The sequence below is a fragment of the Puntigrus tetrazona genome, chromosome 3 (genome assembly GCF_018831695.1).
Source record: "Puntigrus tetrazona isolate hp1 chromosome 3, ASM1883169v1, whole genome shotgun sequence".
Classification (NCBI taxonomy): domain Eukaryota; kingdom Metazoa; phylum Chordata; class Actinopteri; order Cypriniformes; family Cyprinidae; genus Puntigrus; species Puntigrus tetrazona.
In genome coordinates, this window is record NC_056701.1 from 3,400,234 (window position 1) to 3,415,375 (window position 15,142).

At 37.9% G+C, this 15,142-nt stretch overlaps 2 protein-coding genes across 2 annotated transcripts; both read left to right on the top strand.

The window, feature by feature from the left end:
- Positions 1-1,192: 1,192 nt before the first annotated feature.
- Positions 1,193-6,897, top strand: LOC122333486 (ectonucleotide pyrophosphatase/phosphodiesterase family member 7-like). Its single transcript, XM_043231127.1, has 5 exons — positions 1,193-1,442; positions 1,774-1,919; positions 3,607-4,239; positions 6,463-6,697; positions 6,770-6,897. Exons 1-5 carry the CDS (start codon positions 1,193-1,195, stop codon positions 6,895-6,897), a joined length of 1,392 nt encoding a protein of 463 aa, XP_043087062.1.
- Positions 6,898-9,543: 2,646 nt separating this feature from the next.
- Positions 9,544-14,854, top strand: cbx2 (chromobox homolog 2 (Drosophila Pc class)). The gene is made up of 5 exons (XM_043235901.1): positions 9,544-9,741; positions 9,819-9,862; positions 11,756-11,821; positions 12,777-12,846; positions 12,939-14,854. Exons 1-5 carry the CDS (start codon positions 9,658-9,660, stop codon positions 14,274-14,276), a joined length of 1,602 nt encoding a protein of 533 aa, XP_043091836.1. The 5' UTR covers positions 9,544-9,657; the 3' UTR covers positions 14,277-14,854.
- The last annotated feature ends 288 nt before the right edge of the window (positions 14,855-15,142 follow it).

The window sequence follows — 15,142 nt, forward strand, 5'->3', positions numbered from 1 at the left end:
TGATGCTGTCAGGAGTAAGAGGTTGTTACGCTGAAGCTGTGAGGAGTAAGAGGTTGTTACGGTGATGCTGTCAGGAGAAAGATGTTATTACGGTGATGCTGTCAGTAGTAAGAGGTTTTTACAATAATGCTCTCAAGTAGTAAGAGGTTGTTATGGTGATTCTAGCAGGAGTAAAGGGTTGTTATGATGATGCTGTCAAAGAGTAAGGGCTTGTCCCTTCAGGAGTGTTTAAGTGTTAAATGTGAAAGGTTGCTTCAATTAGAGAAGAGAAGAATAAAAACAAAAAAAAATATATATATAAAAATATATATATATATATATATATATATATATATATATATATATATATATATATATATATATATATATATATATATATATATATATATATATAAAAAATGTTTAAAGCATTTAATTAACCAGGGACCATGTAAAACATGTACAGACATGTGAATTAGCTTTTTGTAAGTAAGCTGAGAAATGTAATACTTTATCTTCACACAGATTAGATATTTCCCTTGAACTACTGTCAAGGACAAAGACTGCAGGAGAAAATGCTCTTTCAGAAGGATGTTGATAAGCCAGCTGTTTAAAGAGGTCAGTAATGAAAGTAAAATCCAAGTAACAAATTTATAAGCTAAAGAACATTCGTGAACTCCTGACTTCACACATCAACTATAACCTACCAAAACAAAGTCAGATTAAAAGACGCTGAGACTTCAGGAATTATAAAGAAAAGCAAAGCTAGTGACAAAAAAAATATTCTACAGCATTCAAACAGATAACATACATTCAATTTGTGCTCATTAAGATATTTTAATGTTTTAAAAGACATCCCTTTTTCTCACCATGTCTGAATGTATTTGATTAATTTTCAGCATCATTACTCCAGTCTTCAGATATCATTATAATATGCCAACTTGCTGCTCACGAAACATTTAATATCATCAATGTACATTTTTTTTGGAAACCGTGATACATTAATCATTATTTGTATTATTTTTCATGATTGTTTGATGAATAGAAAGTTCAAAATTGGCAAACCCTGCAAATATGAGCAGATAAGATAACTGGATGAAACTTTGGCCTGTAGACGTGAGTAAAAGGGGCCGAGCAGGAGAAGCGTGAGCCGCATTCAGGTGTGAGGCACTGATTGAGAGACAGCTGTTTGTGCTGAATCTGTGATTGTATCATGCTGTGGACTGCTGCTCTCTGTCTGTATCTGTGTGCTTGCTCTCAGGCGGGTCCCATCTCGGTGCGCCGCGGGACGTCTGAGCACAGCAAACTGCTGCTCGTCTCATTTGACGGCTTCAGGTGGGACTATGACAGGGACGTGGACACACCGCACCTGGACGCCATGGCGAAGGACGGGGTCAAAGCCACATACGTGACGCCGGCGTTCCTCACCATCACCAGCCCGACACACTTCACCATCCTGACAGGTAAACATGCTCACATATGACACAGCCGAGACGCAACTGTATGAAAATCTAGAACCTGAGGGTGCAAAAAATTTAAATCACCTTTAAGATTGTCCAAATAAAGTTAGCAATGATTAAATTAAGCCTATTTTATAGCCTATTTTAACAGTAGAATATTTTAAATATCTTAATGGAATCAGATCTTTACTTAATATCCTGACTGAATGGTTTTGGCATTTGATAATTCTGACCCACATACAACGTATTTTTAGCTGTTGCAACAAATAATATGGTTTTCTGTGGTCACATTTAACACAAAATGGATCTACCACGATATGACCACTGTCTGCAGGTAAATACATTGAGAATCACGGTGTCATTCACAACATGTGGTTTAACAGCAGCACCTGGGAGAAGAAGTCCTACTACAAGTCCCAGTTTGTGAATGATTGGTGGGACAATGGGAGTTTGCCCATATGGATCACAGCTCAGAGACAGGTACACATCATGTCTGATGCTCAAGGATTTGAAGGATTGGACCACACACACACACACACACACACACACGCACTACATACAGTAAAATAAACAGATTACAGACAAATGAATGTAGATGAATATATATTGAATATATTTGTGGGGTTGGTTATAGAGGACAATTTCAAATTGACTTGCTCTCCAGCAATCTTCCCTCAAGCAAATGGTCTGACGATCAGAAACACTTTACTTTGAATCATCTTGATTTCCTTATTTAATTTTCTCCAGTAACCTCTTAGTAACTCCGTATACAACCAGAATCACACAAGAGACTGAGCTGAATTAGTGGCAAATACTTCAAACCCATTATTTCTAGCTCAGAAATTCAGTCTCATTTGATAATTTGCACACAGTAATGAAAAAAATGTTAGTCTAAATTTAAGATGGGGTTTTAGGCTCAAAACAGGTGACACATGAACTACCACCACTGTTACTTTGAGCGAAGCAATTTAATGAAAATTTCTATGATTACGATTATGATTATTTCTCGTGCGTTGCCGAGCATAGGACTTCTTTCCTCTTTTCTCTTAAAAAAAAGAGAACATCAAAAACATCTCAAAGCTTCTCCAGTCTAGACCATAGATGCATATTATGACCAAGACATGTTAAGCTCCAAACAAGGCCCATTAACAGACCAGAAGAGGTGGAAATATGCATAATGCATGTTTTTAAAAAAATATAGATAATTTGTTTTCAATTTTAAAACAACATAGACTTATTATTATTATTATTATTATTATATGTGTATATATATAAATTATTATTATAATTTCAGTTTTTAATTTTAATTTCAAGTTATCTTAAGAACTAGCTGAATTAAAATAATTCAATTTTTTGTGGTTTAAGTTATTGTTAACTATAAGAACTAGGGATGCACAATATTATCAGAATCGACCGATAATGACTTTAAATGTAAATATCAGCATTGGCCCAAAATGATAAATTATGTGATATGTCTTGCAAACAAGAAGAATATGTTAACCCAGGATATGTTAGTAATTAGACACTTGAACTTTAAATTAAATAAAATTTTATATATATAAAAAAAAATGCAGCAATTGATATATAGTTTATTTATTGTTAAAAGGACTTTGTTATTGTTTATTTCATTCTAACAAAAATCCTTTCTAACTAATGAACTAATCAAAATGAAAAATAATTAGCTTATAATGTCCACACAGTGTTGTTTCCAATCAAAAGGAAATTTAATGGTATTTGCATTTGGCTATCGGCCAAAATAAGTTGAAAAATATCGGCATATCTGCAAAATCCCTAATAATAAGTTGCACTGAATACGTGTTTGGTATAAAAATGTTGGGTTTCACTTTATTTTGATGGTCCCTTATAAACATTCTGCTGACAATAAATAAGTTTGCACCTACATGTCAGTTAACTTTCAGTGTTGGTAGAGTATTAGTAGACTGGTAGGGTTAGGGTTAGAATAAGCTGGTCTGAAAAGTTACCTATAGCCAGTAGAATGTCTGTTGGTAGATTATCGCAATAAAGAGTTAGCAGATAATAATCAGACAGTCTACTTATACACTAATGAAAGTTAGTTGAAATGTAGGTGCAGTTGCTTATTGTCAACAAAATGTTCATAAGGGACAATCATAATAAAGTGAAACCAAATGTTTTTTTCTCAAAAAAGGGTCTGAAGGCTGGTTCCCTCCACTTTCCTGGAACTGCATCCACTTATCAGCGTGAAAGTGTTGTCATGAGAGAAGTGGAGCCTGAAAACTACAACTACAGCAACGAAACGGCCTGGCGAGAGAACGTGGACAAAGTGATGAAGTCCTGGTTCGGGGAGCAGGACCTGGACTTCGTGTCCATGTACTTCGGTGAGCCCGACAGCACGGGACACAGGTACGGGCCGGACTCCCCCGAGCGCAGGGCGATGGTTCGACAGGTGGACCGAACGGTGGGTTACCTGCGGAGCGCAGCTGAGAGAAACGGCCTGAGCGAGCGGCTCAACATCATCATCACGGCCGATCACGGCATGAGCACTGTCTACCGCAACGGGCTGGTGGACGAGATCGTACTCTCCAAGATCCCCGGCTTCTCTTTCAGAGATCTGGACTTTCATATCGTGGACTTCGGACCGGCGGGTCTCTTGCTGCCTAAAGAAGGACGACTCGATAAAGTGTACAACGCCCTGAAAGGTGCTCACCCGCATCTACACGTCTATAAGAAAGAGGAGATTCCCGCTCGACTGCATTACTCCCGCAATGACCGCATATTACCCATCATCCTCTGGGCCGATCCAGGATACGTCATCAACGGGGTAAGCTTTTCATTTAATGCAAGTTTTCAGCAAGAAATGAATTGCTAAACAAACAAGCAGATAGACAAACAAGGTAAATAAATAAATACTTTTGCATTACGTTGAATTAGGGGTAAATGTACCAAAATTAACATACAAAATAATAGATGAATTACTAAATTGATTCTAAATACGTAAATCATTTTTGTATTAATGTAACAAGAGCAAAATCACAAAAAAGAATAATATAGAAATAAATGAATTTGTTGCACATTAATGTGCATTTGGGGGTACTAGCTATAGTTTCTGGAAATGATGGGAAAGAAATTATTAAATAAATTTGAGGGTAATTGTGCTAAATCATCATGAAAATAATGTGATATTTGAGTACATATCTTAATATGTTTGAATCTCAGTAAATCATGCTAACAATCAAAATAAATACTGAAGTTACTTAGAACCACTGAGAGATTTTACACTGATTTTATAATTATTATTATATTTTTTACATTTTAATATTTTAATGAGAATTTAACATATTTTAATCCCCAATTCTGCAATGGCAAAAGATGTTTAAAATTGTATTCATTATTTTATGATTATAATAATATAATTATTTTATTATTAACTTCAAATAGGCTTCCTTTTCTTTACATACATACTATCTGGATATGTTTTGGTTCTGGATATTGTTGTTTTGAATTTATATCCATAAAAATGGAAAACGAACACAAAGGAAGATATTTTGTAGAAGGTTTGTCACCGGGTATTTCTTCCAGGGTATTCTGTTTTCCCACTACGGAAGTCAATGGTGACCAAAACAGCCCGGTTTTAACTTTTTTCTAAATATCTTCTTTTGTGTTCCGCAGAACAATGAAATTTAGACAGGTTTGGGACTACTGAAGGGTGAAGAAATGATGGCAGAATTTTCATTTTTGGGTGAACTATTCTTCTAGTTATTTAAGTCTAATCACCAGCAAACAAACCGAACTGAATCAAATGGTTGACTTCTGTGGAGTAAACAGTGGTTGTGCCCTTGACTCATCTTGATTTACATGGCTGGCAATCAATCGATCAATACGATGACCCGAGAGGTCAGGTCGAGCGCACGAACGCTTCCAGCTCCTAACGACCTTTAACCTACAGAGGTCAGAGGTCAGTTTTACAAGTGTAGTAAACTAACAAGCCTTTATCAACACACTGAAGCCACAAAGCACGCGAAAATCAAGCAAAGTCAGACACCTTGGCATCTCAAACGTTTTATCAATCAAAGCATAAAACATAAAGCCAAATAAAAATGTGACTTTCGCTCTAAGATTCAGCAACTGACTTTATTGACCATCTCAGTTTGGAGGCTTCACAGGTTAACCGCACGGGCAAGCCACGTGTCGCCATGACAACGCCAGACCATAACCATGAGAGGAATCAGCTGGTCCACATTGCCCTCTGCTGTTTCAGATAGCAATCCACTCACACTAATCATACCGTGTGTGGAGTATGTGCAAATAATACAAATAGCATAAAACAACACCCATCTTCTGCTCTGGTCAAAATGTTCAGTATCCAGCAGAACATTTCCAATGTTATGTTTGAACCGGACGTTTTGTAAATCCTTTAACTGCTGTTTCTTTTCTCATTAGATGACTGAACTCTCAAACGTTAGTTGTCTTTAAATAAACCTGAGTGAAAACATGCTTTAGCAAATATGCAGCATGATGACGTCGTGACAAATATTCGTCCATTTAAAAAGTGGTTTTGCACGCTGGCTTACATACGTTTTTAAATTAGTATGCATGTAATAGTCATTAAAACGGCATTTCATTTCAAACATAAAACGATCACCGTAAAGCAAGTGTTTAATTTACTGTGACTGAGATACAATATTTCAAATTTTGCATGTTAATTCAATTTTAACTTAAGTTAACATTTCAGTACTTTCGTTGTATTCTGTCGTTGTTTATTTATTTTTCTTTTTTTTTTTTATACGTTTTATACGTTTTGGATTTTTTTTTTTGGTAATTTCACTCTTAGTTTTAAATGTAACTTTTTGCTTTGCCGGCATGCTAAAATACTTCATTCGATTTCCATTACAAGTAACAGAAATGTTTTTTATTATTATTATTATTATTATTATTATTATTAATGGAGTTAATTCCAGTTTGGGTTCACTGTGATAGCCCTGCCGTAGACGTGTGTATTTTGGGTGCCGATGGTTTCAACACATGTTCTCCTGTTCTCCTGCAGTACTTCCCAGTGCAGTTTCATAAGGGAGAGCACGGCTATGATAACCAGGCTCTGGACATGAAGCCGTTCTTCAGGGCCGTGGGGCCCGACTTCCAGAAGAACCTGGAGGTGGGTCCATTTGAAACGGTCAACATCTACCCGCTGATGTGCCACCTGCTGAAAATCACCCCCGAACCCAACGACGGACACCTGGACGCCACGCGACGCATGCTGAGCTCCTACGCGCAGACCGAGGGTGAGAACAGATCCCTTACACAGCTATCCGTCTGTCTGTATGTCTGTCTCGTTAATCTGTCTTGTGCTTCAGATGAAGGCGACGATATTCTCGGCGGCGTTTTTATTGGTCTGGGATCCGTCGCTGGGTTTCTCTTCATTGTCTTCGTCGTTCTCTTAAGTCGTGGCATTCACAAACGCAGGACGAAGAAAAGCAGGTAGGGACGTAACGATGCGCACCTTTTCATTTAGAATTGGTCTTGAATCTCATTTAGCTAAAAAAAGTTCGTTTAGTGAATCGTCACATCCATAAAATCGTGTTTTTTCGAGTATACTGTATTGTCACAGCTTTATTTAGCTCATTCTGCCCAAAGGAGGCTAAATAAAGGATTTATTTTTTTACGATGCTTATTAAAAAGGACCATTACTAACCTGATTTTCGTCTCGAACGTTGCACTGAATGATCTGGACGCGTTCTGTATTCTTGCTTTCCTGTACAGATCCACAGACAAGGAGACGACCGACAAGTGTCACTCTGAAACAAAACAAACAGCATTTTAGATCCAACATTTTGTAGTACAAACAACATTATTGTGGCTGGCTGTTAATTTAATCGCTTTTTTCCCATTTTTTTAATAAACATTATTTTATCATTTGAAGCATTTTTGAGTAATGAAAAGGGAGCTTGGAGTTTGCCTTATTTAATCATTAATTATATTATTAGTATTATTATTATTATATCATTGCACATAACATTTTAATTTGCCTCTTTTCACCTTTACTGACCTCATATTATTATTTTTTTTTTTTTTTGACATTTGATTTACTATATTACACACACACACACACACACATATATATATATATATATATATATATATATATATATATATATATATATATATATATATATATATATATATATATATATATATTTCTGGTCCCCTTTAAATAAGGTTTTTTAAGACACCCCTGCTCTATAAATATTGAGAAATTGCAAAGTGTCCTTCTTTAAACTTCCACTTGTAACTAAAATAAAAGCATTTAAACTTTATGTGACAATAACCAACCAATCAGCTTCATCATTTTCCGTAACAACAAAGTTCAGGCAAAATAAATCAATAGTCGGCCAATGCTGTCCGGAGATATCCATTTTAAAGTACATTTATTAGCAGAGCGATTTTTAGTGCTGGAAATCCAATAAGACCCAAAATCGGACCTTTTCAAATCTGCAATCACTGGCCACTAAATTCTCTGAAAGACACGACCAGTAATAAACAAAATATAAATACATTCCCGAGGTTATATACGACAACACATGTCAGGGTATAACATATGTCTCCACTGGACAATGTTTTTAGCTTCTCAACCTCATATATTACACCACAAGAGAGAAGTTATTTAATCAGTTGGGAAAAAAACATTTAAAAATAAAAAAACATAGCTATAAATAATAATAATTATAATAAAATGTCAAAGCATTTGTCCAGCAATGGGAGAAATTAACATTTCCATGGCTTCAAGTCTTCTGAACCGATCATTTTCAGTTGGCCTAAATGAACGTCTGGGCAGAATGTTTCAGAATGGGTTCAGTCTCAAATAATAATGAGAACAATTAATAAAACAGGTCACGAAACCTCTAAATACACGCACCTTCGATTTTGCTGAATGAATTACATACATGTACGTACTTTATACCGGCTCCCATAGCAAAGCCTCTTGAAACTCTTTACGCAGAACATACTCTGTCGTCTCTTGGGAATTGATTCGGTTGGCTTTGGTTCCCGCGCATTCGCGTTTGAATTCCCTGTACCAACGGTTTTTCCTCGGGCTGGCGTTGTGCGCGAGCGTCAAGTCACTCGACGGTTGACTGAGGGCAGACATGTTGGTGAATATTAAAATGTGATTTTAACTGAAGACTTTAAGCCAAGATCAACACAATGCATTTTGGAATAATTATTTTGATGTTATTTTTTGCCTATGTAATAATAATTTTCCCAAATTTTTTTCTTTAACTTCACGTTGCATTTCTCTTTGCGTAAAATAAAAAAATGACTTTTATTAGTTGTTATAATTTCTATAATTTATTTGTTATAATAACTTAATGCATGAGGGCCTTTTTTTTTTTTTTTTTACAAATATGCTATGTATTTTGTAATAATTAAATATATATTAACAAATGTAATTAAATGTGAATACAAAGTAATATTAATTGCACATGAAATGCGATATTTAAAAACGTAACATTTAAAAAATATATATATTATATAATACAAATAACCGCACCTCACGATATATTTACATTTCATAACAATAACTAAAACGTTTCACCTTTACTGGCCTCATTCTGTTTTCACTTTTATTTTATTTTTTTTTACAAATAGCCTATACAACAGGGACCTTATTCAAATAATTTGATACACAAAATGAATTAAAGTAAAAAAGGAGAAGAAACACTTAATTGTAAAATATATTGCACGTCAAAAATACTAAAACATAATATCACAATATAATGTAAAGTTGCATACAGTACACACGAGTACTTAAAACACGACTAACTAAATATATCTGAATAAAATGATTAAAATAACAAATAGAAATAGCCTATGGAATTTCAATTAACATTTTGTTTTTGTTTTAATTTACCTTTTGTCTTGTTTTTGAGTAAAAAGATCGAAAATCCTGTATTAAAATGAATCACGCGAACTGAATTAGCCTAAACTTCAACACAAATGTCTTTTTACTTATGTTTGTGAATCAAACTGCTTTATGTTTGTGCAAAATAATACATTTATTATAAACCATTCCACATCAGTATTCGTTTTTTTACCGATGACGTCACGTGGACGGTGTCCTCGGAGGGCCATTGCGCGCGTCGCGCTCCTGCGTATCCGCCCCCTTCTGTTCCGTCCTGCTCCGCGCTCCCTCTCTGGCGCGCACACGCGCGCACGTTTAGTTCGCGGAGAATGAAATGAGAATGAGATGAGAACAGTCATGGAGGAGCTGAGCGCGGTGGGAGAGCAGGTCTTTGACGCCGAGTGTATCCTCAACAAACGCCTGCGGAAGGTAACGAGCACGCGACACAAACACGCGCGCGAATCGAAATGCGTGCGCGATCCTCAACGCATGTTTGATTTCCACAGGGCAAGCTGGAGTATCTGGTCAAGTGGAGGGGATGGTCGTCCAAGTAAGTGAGAACTGATACGCATACTGGCTTTATTATGCATCTAAGTGTGTGTCTGTGTGGACCGTATAGGCGATGCATACGTGCGTCCTATAAGCTGGTAGTTCGCCGACGCGGCGCTTTTTTCGCCAGCAAACATCCTCGAACGTGAATCTCGAGGACGGGAAAGCCAGAGAAACAATGAAAACAACAACAACAGCGTGTTGCGCGTTTAATTCGGCGTCCACGCGTGAGTTCGTGCGCGCTCTCCACTTGATCGCACTGCATCGGATCACATCGCGCATTCTGAATCTTCTTTGTCTTTCGGGTTACTTTTGCGGTGTCTTTTCAGCAAGTTGTTTTTGTTTGTATTTTTTTTTTGCTCTGCCGTCCAATCGCGGTCGGTGGCGTAAAATCGACACAAACAAACGTAAAGTATGGGGGGGAGACCGTTTTAGTGCCGTTATTGGTGATCGTATTCGGCGATAAACATCATCTGTTGAGCTGAGGGATCGTGTAATGCTGGGTCGGTTGTTACAAAAGCCCGTTACATCGTATCGGTTTCAGAACGCTTTTTGTTACTTTGTAACAGTTTGTTCTTTTGTAACCCAGGCGGTTTGTAGAATTCGGTTTGTTTTTCTACTTTTTTTTTTTTTTCATTAAAAACTCCAGCTGCCCCCAACCCCCCTTAATGCCCCCATTCTTGCTTTCTGTTACATTGTCGCCCCCATTTTGCCCCCGTCTATGGGCACTTGAGCTGTCAATCACGCGAGCCACGCCTCCCGCGCGCGATTCCATCTGCTTGATTGATTATTTATTTAGCATCTATTTTTTTTTATTGGATGCTATTACTTGTTTGACTGAAGTCATAAACTGACCCCAACTAAGGGTGCTATGTCTGTAATGCTCTAGGTTTTTTAATTGAGGGACGAGGGGTCTAGGTAAATGTTTGGTATAATTTCATAATAGCTCGTAAAATATTTTGCACACTTTTGTTTCGGTAATGCACGTTTTAATTATTGTCAATGGATGTATGGGAGGTTCTTAACACATTTTCCTGGTGTGTTATGATTGATATATCTGTCGGCCCGAAAAGAAAATTAATAAGCAATTACCTTTATTATTATTATTGAGAAAAAAATTTTATGCAATATGTAAACGCAGAAAACTTAGCAAGTTACCGGTTTTGCTATCGCGTGGTGGAAACGGACTTGCATGTTAGCGAATCCGTGCCGTTTTGGTAAAAATCGTCATAATTTTATCACCTCCTACGTTTTACCCACCTGCCACTTTTCAGCATCCAATGCATCCCTAATGGATAAAATCAAGAATCGTCCTGCATTTTGTTCCTGTTGGAAGCAGCGGTAGTAGTTGTGGAAGTAAAATGCATGTCTGAGTAATACTGGGTTAAGGACGTCTGTTTTGATAGATCGCTACTTTTTGTGTGTCTTAAATGAAACCCAGACGGCCCAGACTCTTTGAAGTGCCCTTTTAAGTAAACTGTCATCTTATCTCTTTTTTTCCCCTCTGCTATATAATGCCAACCAGGCTGTGCCTGAAGTCCAATTCAACTCCACGTCCCTTCTGTTTACGTTTACAGTAGTAGATGCAAAATTGCTATTCAAATGCTATTCAAGGGGGTGGTACACAAATAGCATGTTTTGCATGATTGGTTATGCTGATTTAGTCTAAGCAGCGTCTTGCGGTGTGACATGCTGTATTCTCAACTATTACGCGTGCAATTTTTGATGTGCATATTATTGTGTTATATGCAAGAATATATGAGTTATAAGTGCTTACTTACCAACTCGAGTGAACTAAGAGTTATAGACTTTTTCTTGTACGTAGCCATCGTTTTGATGAGCAAGTTGTTTGTCATCTACTCGCACGCTAAAGCAGCCAGTGTCTGTGTTTCAGGCATAACAGTTGGGAACCTCAGGAAAACCTTCTTGACCCGAGACTATTGGCTGCGTTTAACAAGAGGTAAGAGATTTCTCTCATTGGGCGAGCTGCCCTGTGTGTGAGAGCAACGCCCCCTTCCCCATGTGCAAACAATATGGGCTGCAACGCTTGGGAGGGCGTAAATGGGGCTCCATTCACAGGGCCATTCAGGGGCTGCAGACGTGTCCAGGCTCACGAGTTCCCTGCAGCCTGACTGAAAATCAAACATTGTTAACATTTTCAGCGGGAACTAGCTTTCTGTCAGCGTTGCGCATTTCGGTTTGGCAGTTTATGAATTAGGGGTGTGAAAAATGAGAATTGGATCACTTGAGAAACAAAACCATGTGTTCACACCAACTTGTTATTGTTAAAAAAAATAGATTTTTGGGAAAGTATTTGTCCAAATATGACTCTGAATCCTTCCCTAAATGTAAGTACTTTGGAAATCTCCTTGTTTTATCATTTGCCAAATATTGTTGTTGTTTTTTTGTTGTTGTTGAGAAGTCGGTAATGTCTGGAGAACAAATTAAGCTTTTCATAAGAAACACCACTTTTTGCTAAAGTTATGTTTTTTAAAAAGTCTAAACTAAAACAATGGAGAGTTGTGACAGGAAGTGAGGAGAAAGAATAGGAAGTGAGGAGGCTAAATTTCATGAAAACAGGAACTGATTTTCACAGTTGCAACCCCACAAGACTATTAAAATTCTGTTAAAAGAATGCTTTAATTTTTTATATATATTTTTATTTTGTTTTTGTACTTTTTATTGTAAAGCAGTTTGAATTATTGTGGTTTATAGAAAATATTTTTTGAAGGCTTAATTGTGTTTTTGGTGTGCAGTGCAACTAGTTAGTGCTTTTAAAAAAACAAACAAAAATTTTTATATATATTTATACAATTCACCATTTGTTCTACCAGCCATAGACGTAGATGCTTATCATTATTTTTTTTTTTAATTATTATTATTCATTTTTTTCCCAATTTTTTTCCCATTCTTAGGGAACAGGAACGGGAACTCTTGATCCGCAATAAGGGTAAACGGCCCCGTGGACGACCCAGAAAAATATTGGTATGTTACACAAAATGCCAGAAATCTCGTGAGAAAAAACAACTTCCACCACACATTATGTTCTCACCATTTTCTGTATGTTCATTTCTTAGGACACCATTCCAGTGGTATCCAAATCAAGCAGCTCGTCCTCATCGTCCTCATCTTCTGGTTCATCGTCTTCCTCATCGTCTTCCTCTTCTTCAGATGATGACGACGATGAAGACGACAACGATGACAGGAATCCAAAACCGAGCCCTCGTCCACGAGAGCACCACCCAGTCCCTCAGAAGAAAGCCCAGATTGTGGTTGCCAAACCAGATCTGCCGAAGAAGAAGCGAGGAAGGAAAGCTCTTCCTCCAGAGCTAAAGGCGCAGCGGCAGGTCAAAGGTCCGCGGAAGATGCTCAAGCCCATTTCCAGAGACTCAGAGCTCCGAGGGAGCATAAAGAAACCACTCATGCCTGCAAGCTTCACATACACCGGGTTGAACCGAAATTCTGGAAGAGAGCCGATGACACTGCAGAATAGAGGTTCTTTTACCCAGAAGAACTCTTTAAGTTCCTTAGGGCGCTCTGTCGGATCGACCTCGTCACCTACTACAGTAAGCCGACCACCACAAACCAAAACTGCTTCAGATTTCAAGCTCTCGGTCTCAGATATGAGCAGCGGAGGAGTCGATCCCAAAACACCCTCGTGCAAATCTCCAGGAGTGGCTGCATTGAATCTGCACAGCAGCAATGTACAGACATGTCCACAACTCTCTCCAAATGTCCCGAAGGCCTCGGATCAGACTCTACTTCAAAGATCAGGATCTCTCCAGAAATCCCCAACAAGCTCATTTTCTTCTCTTAAAACTCCTTCCAGCCTTCAAGCTCTCAACCTGCAGAGTGTAAACAAAATGGCGCAGGGTAATGGCACCTCCACAAACGACGGATCGTACTTGAAGGGTACCTCCAACCCCAATAGAAAAAGCTCTGGGTTTAACACAAGGCACGAGCAGAGTCCTGCACCGAATGTCCCAAGTAAGTTCCCGACCGGTCAACAAGTCCTTAAGAGTCCGCAACGAGATAAATCCAAAGCAGACGACTTGTCTGAAAGACTGGGGAAAAAGAATCAAGGTAGAGTGGACAAGATACTCACTCAGACGACAGAGGGACGAGATCAATCAGTGCAAGAGAGAACCTCTTCTAAAGATGCAGGGAAACCGAACAAGACCCTGAGCGAATTGAGCACTGGGGAAGAGGGAAGCAGCTCGGATTCTGACCACGATTCCTCATTTCCGAACAACAACCGTGACTTGGCTATCTCGGTGCAGGCGGGTCAGGACTGGAGGCCGACACGGAACCTGATTGAACACGTGTTTGTCACCGACGTCACTGCAAACCTGGTCACTGTGACGGTGAAGGAGTCACCCACCAGCGTTGGGTTTTTTAGCATCCGCAATTATTGAATGTCGACAACTGCAACTGCAGCCACTCTGTGATAATCAGGAGAAATTCCGAAGAAATCAAAGGAACTTGGTGCTTCTCCAACTTTGGATTTTACTTGTTTTAACTCAAAATCTCACTGTTTTAGTTGGTCAGTTTTGAAGTTCTTGAGAAGATGAATACCTGATGACCTGCTCAGTCACAGGTGTTTATTATCTCAGTTATGCATAGATATTAAGCATAAGCATATGTTACAGAACAAATAATTGACTATTTGTCTTGGTTTCCACTTCAGGGACTGTTCCATGTTCTCTTAATGTTGATTCTGAGTACAGTATTAGTAAAGAAGAAAGTCACTAGATCGGAGCAAATGTATCCAAAATGTGTTAAGGCTAAATCTCAGATCACATTTTAAGGTGCCTGTTTTTAAAGCTGTCCACTTTCTGCCTGATGACTATTATAACTGAGGGTTTTTTTCCCTTCTAGTATGAATGTTGGCATCTTTTATACTACACAACAGCTCTGTTTATTTATTATTTCTCACTGGTTTTTGTTGGTAGGTGAAATGCTAAAACATACAGTAAAGATTTTTTTATACAAATTTCACGATTGTCTGTTTTGATTTAAAAGTACAGTTCAGAATATGGATATCAAGAATCGGGTGTAAAAATTACAGCAAAGGCGTCTCTTGCTCACTAAGGCTGCCTGCATGACCAAAGAATGTGGTAACTTTCTATGTGACTATATTTTAAAATGTTATTTTTCCAGTGATTCAGAGCTGAATTGTCAGCATCTTTATTCCGTAATCCTTTAGAAATCACTCCAATATTCGTATTTGCTTCTCAAGACACATTTCTTCCTTTTTTCAGTGTTTTGAAACATAAAAAAA

Excerpts from the sequence above, each read along its gene's own strand:
- LOC122333486 (XM_043231127.1), top strand. The coding sequence starts at position 1,193 with ATGCTGTGGACTGCTGCTCTCTGTCTGTATCTGTGTGCTTGCTCTCAG. Across the intron at positions 1,920-3,606 it reads GGATCACAGCTCAGAGACAG|GGTCTGAAGGCTGGTTCCCT; the intron begins GTACACATCATG and ends TTCTCAAAAAAG. Across the intron at positions 4,240-6,462 it reads CAGGATACGTCATCAACGGG|TACTTCCCAGTGCAGTTTCA; the intron begins GTAAGCTTTTCA and ends GTTCTCCTGCAG.
- cbx2 (XM_043235901.1), top strand. The coding sequence starts at position 9,658 with ATGAGAACAGTCATGGAGGAGCTGAGCGCGGTGGGAGAGCAGGTCTTT. Across the intron at positions 11,822-12,776 it reads TTGGCTGCGTTTAACAAGAG|GGAACAGGAACGGGAACTCT; the intron begins GTAAGAGATTTC and ends TCCCATTCTTAG. Across the intron at positions 12,847-12,938 it reads GACGACCCAGAAAAATATTG|GACACCATTCCAGTGGTATC; the intron begins GTATGTTACACA and ends TTCATTTCTTAG.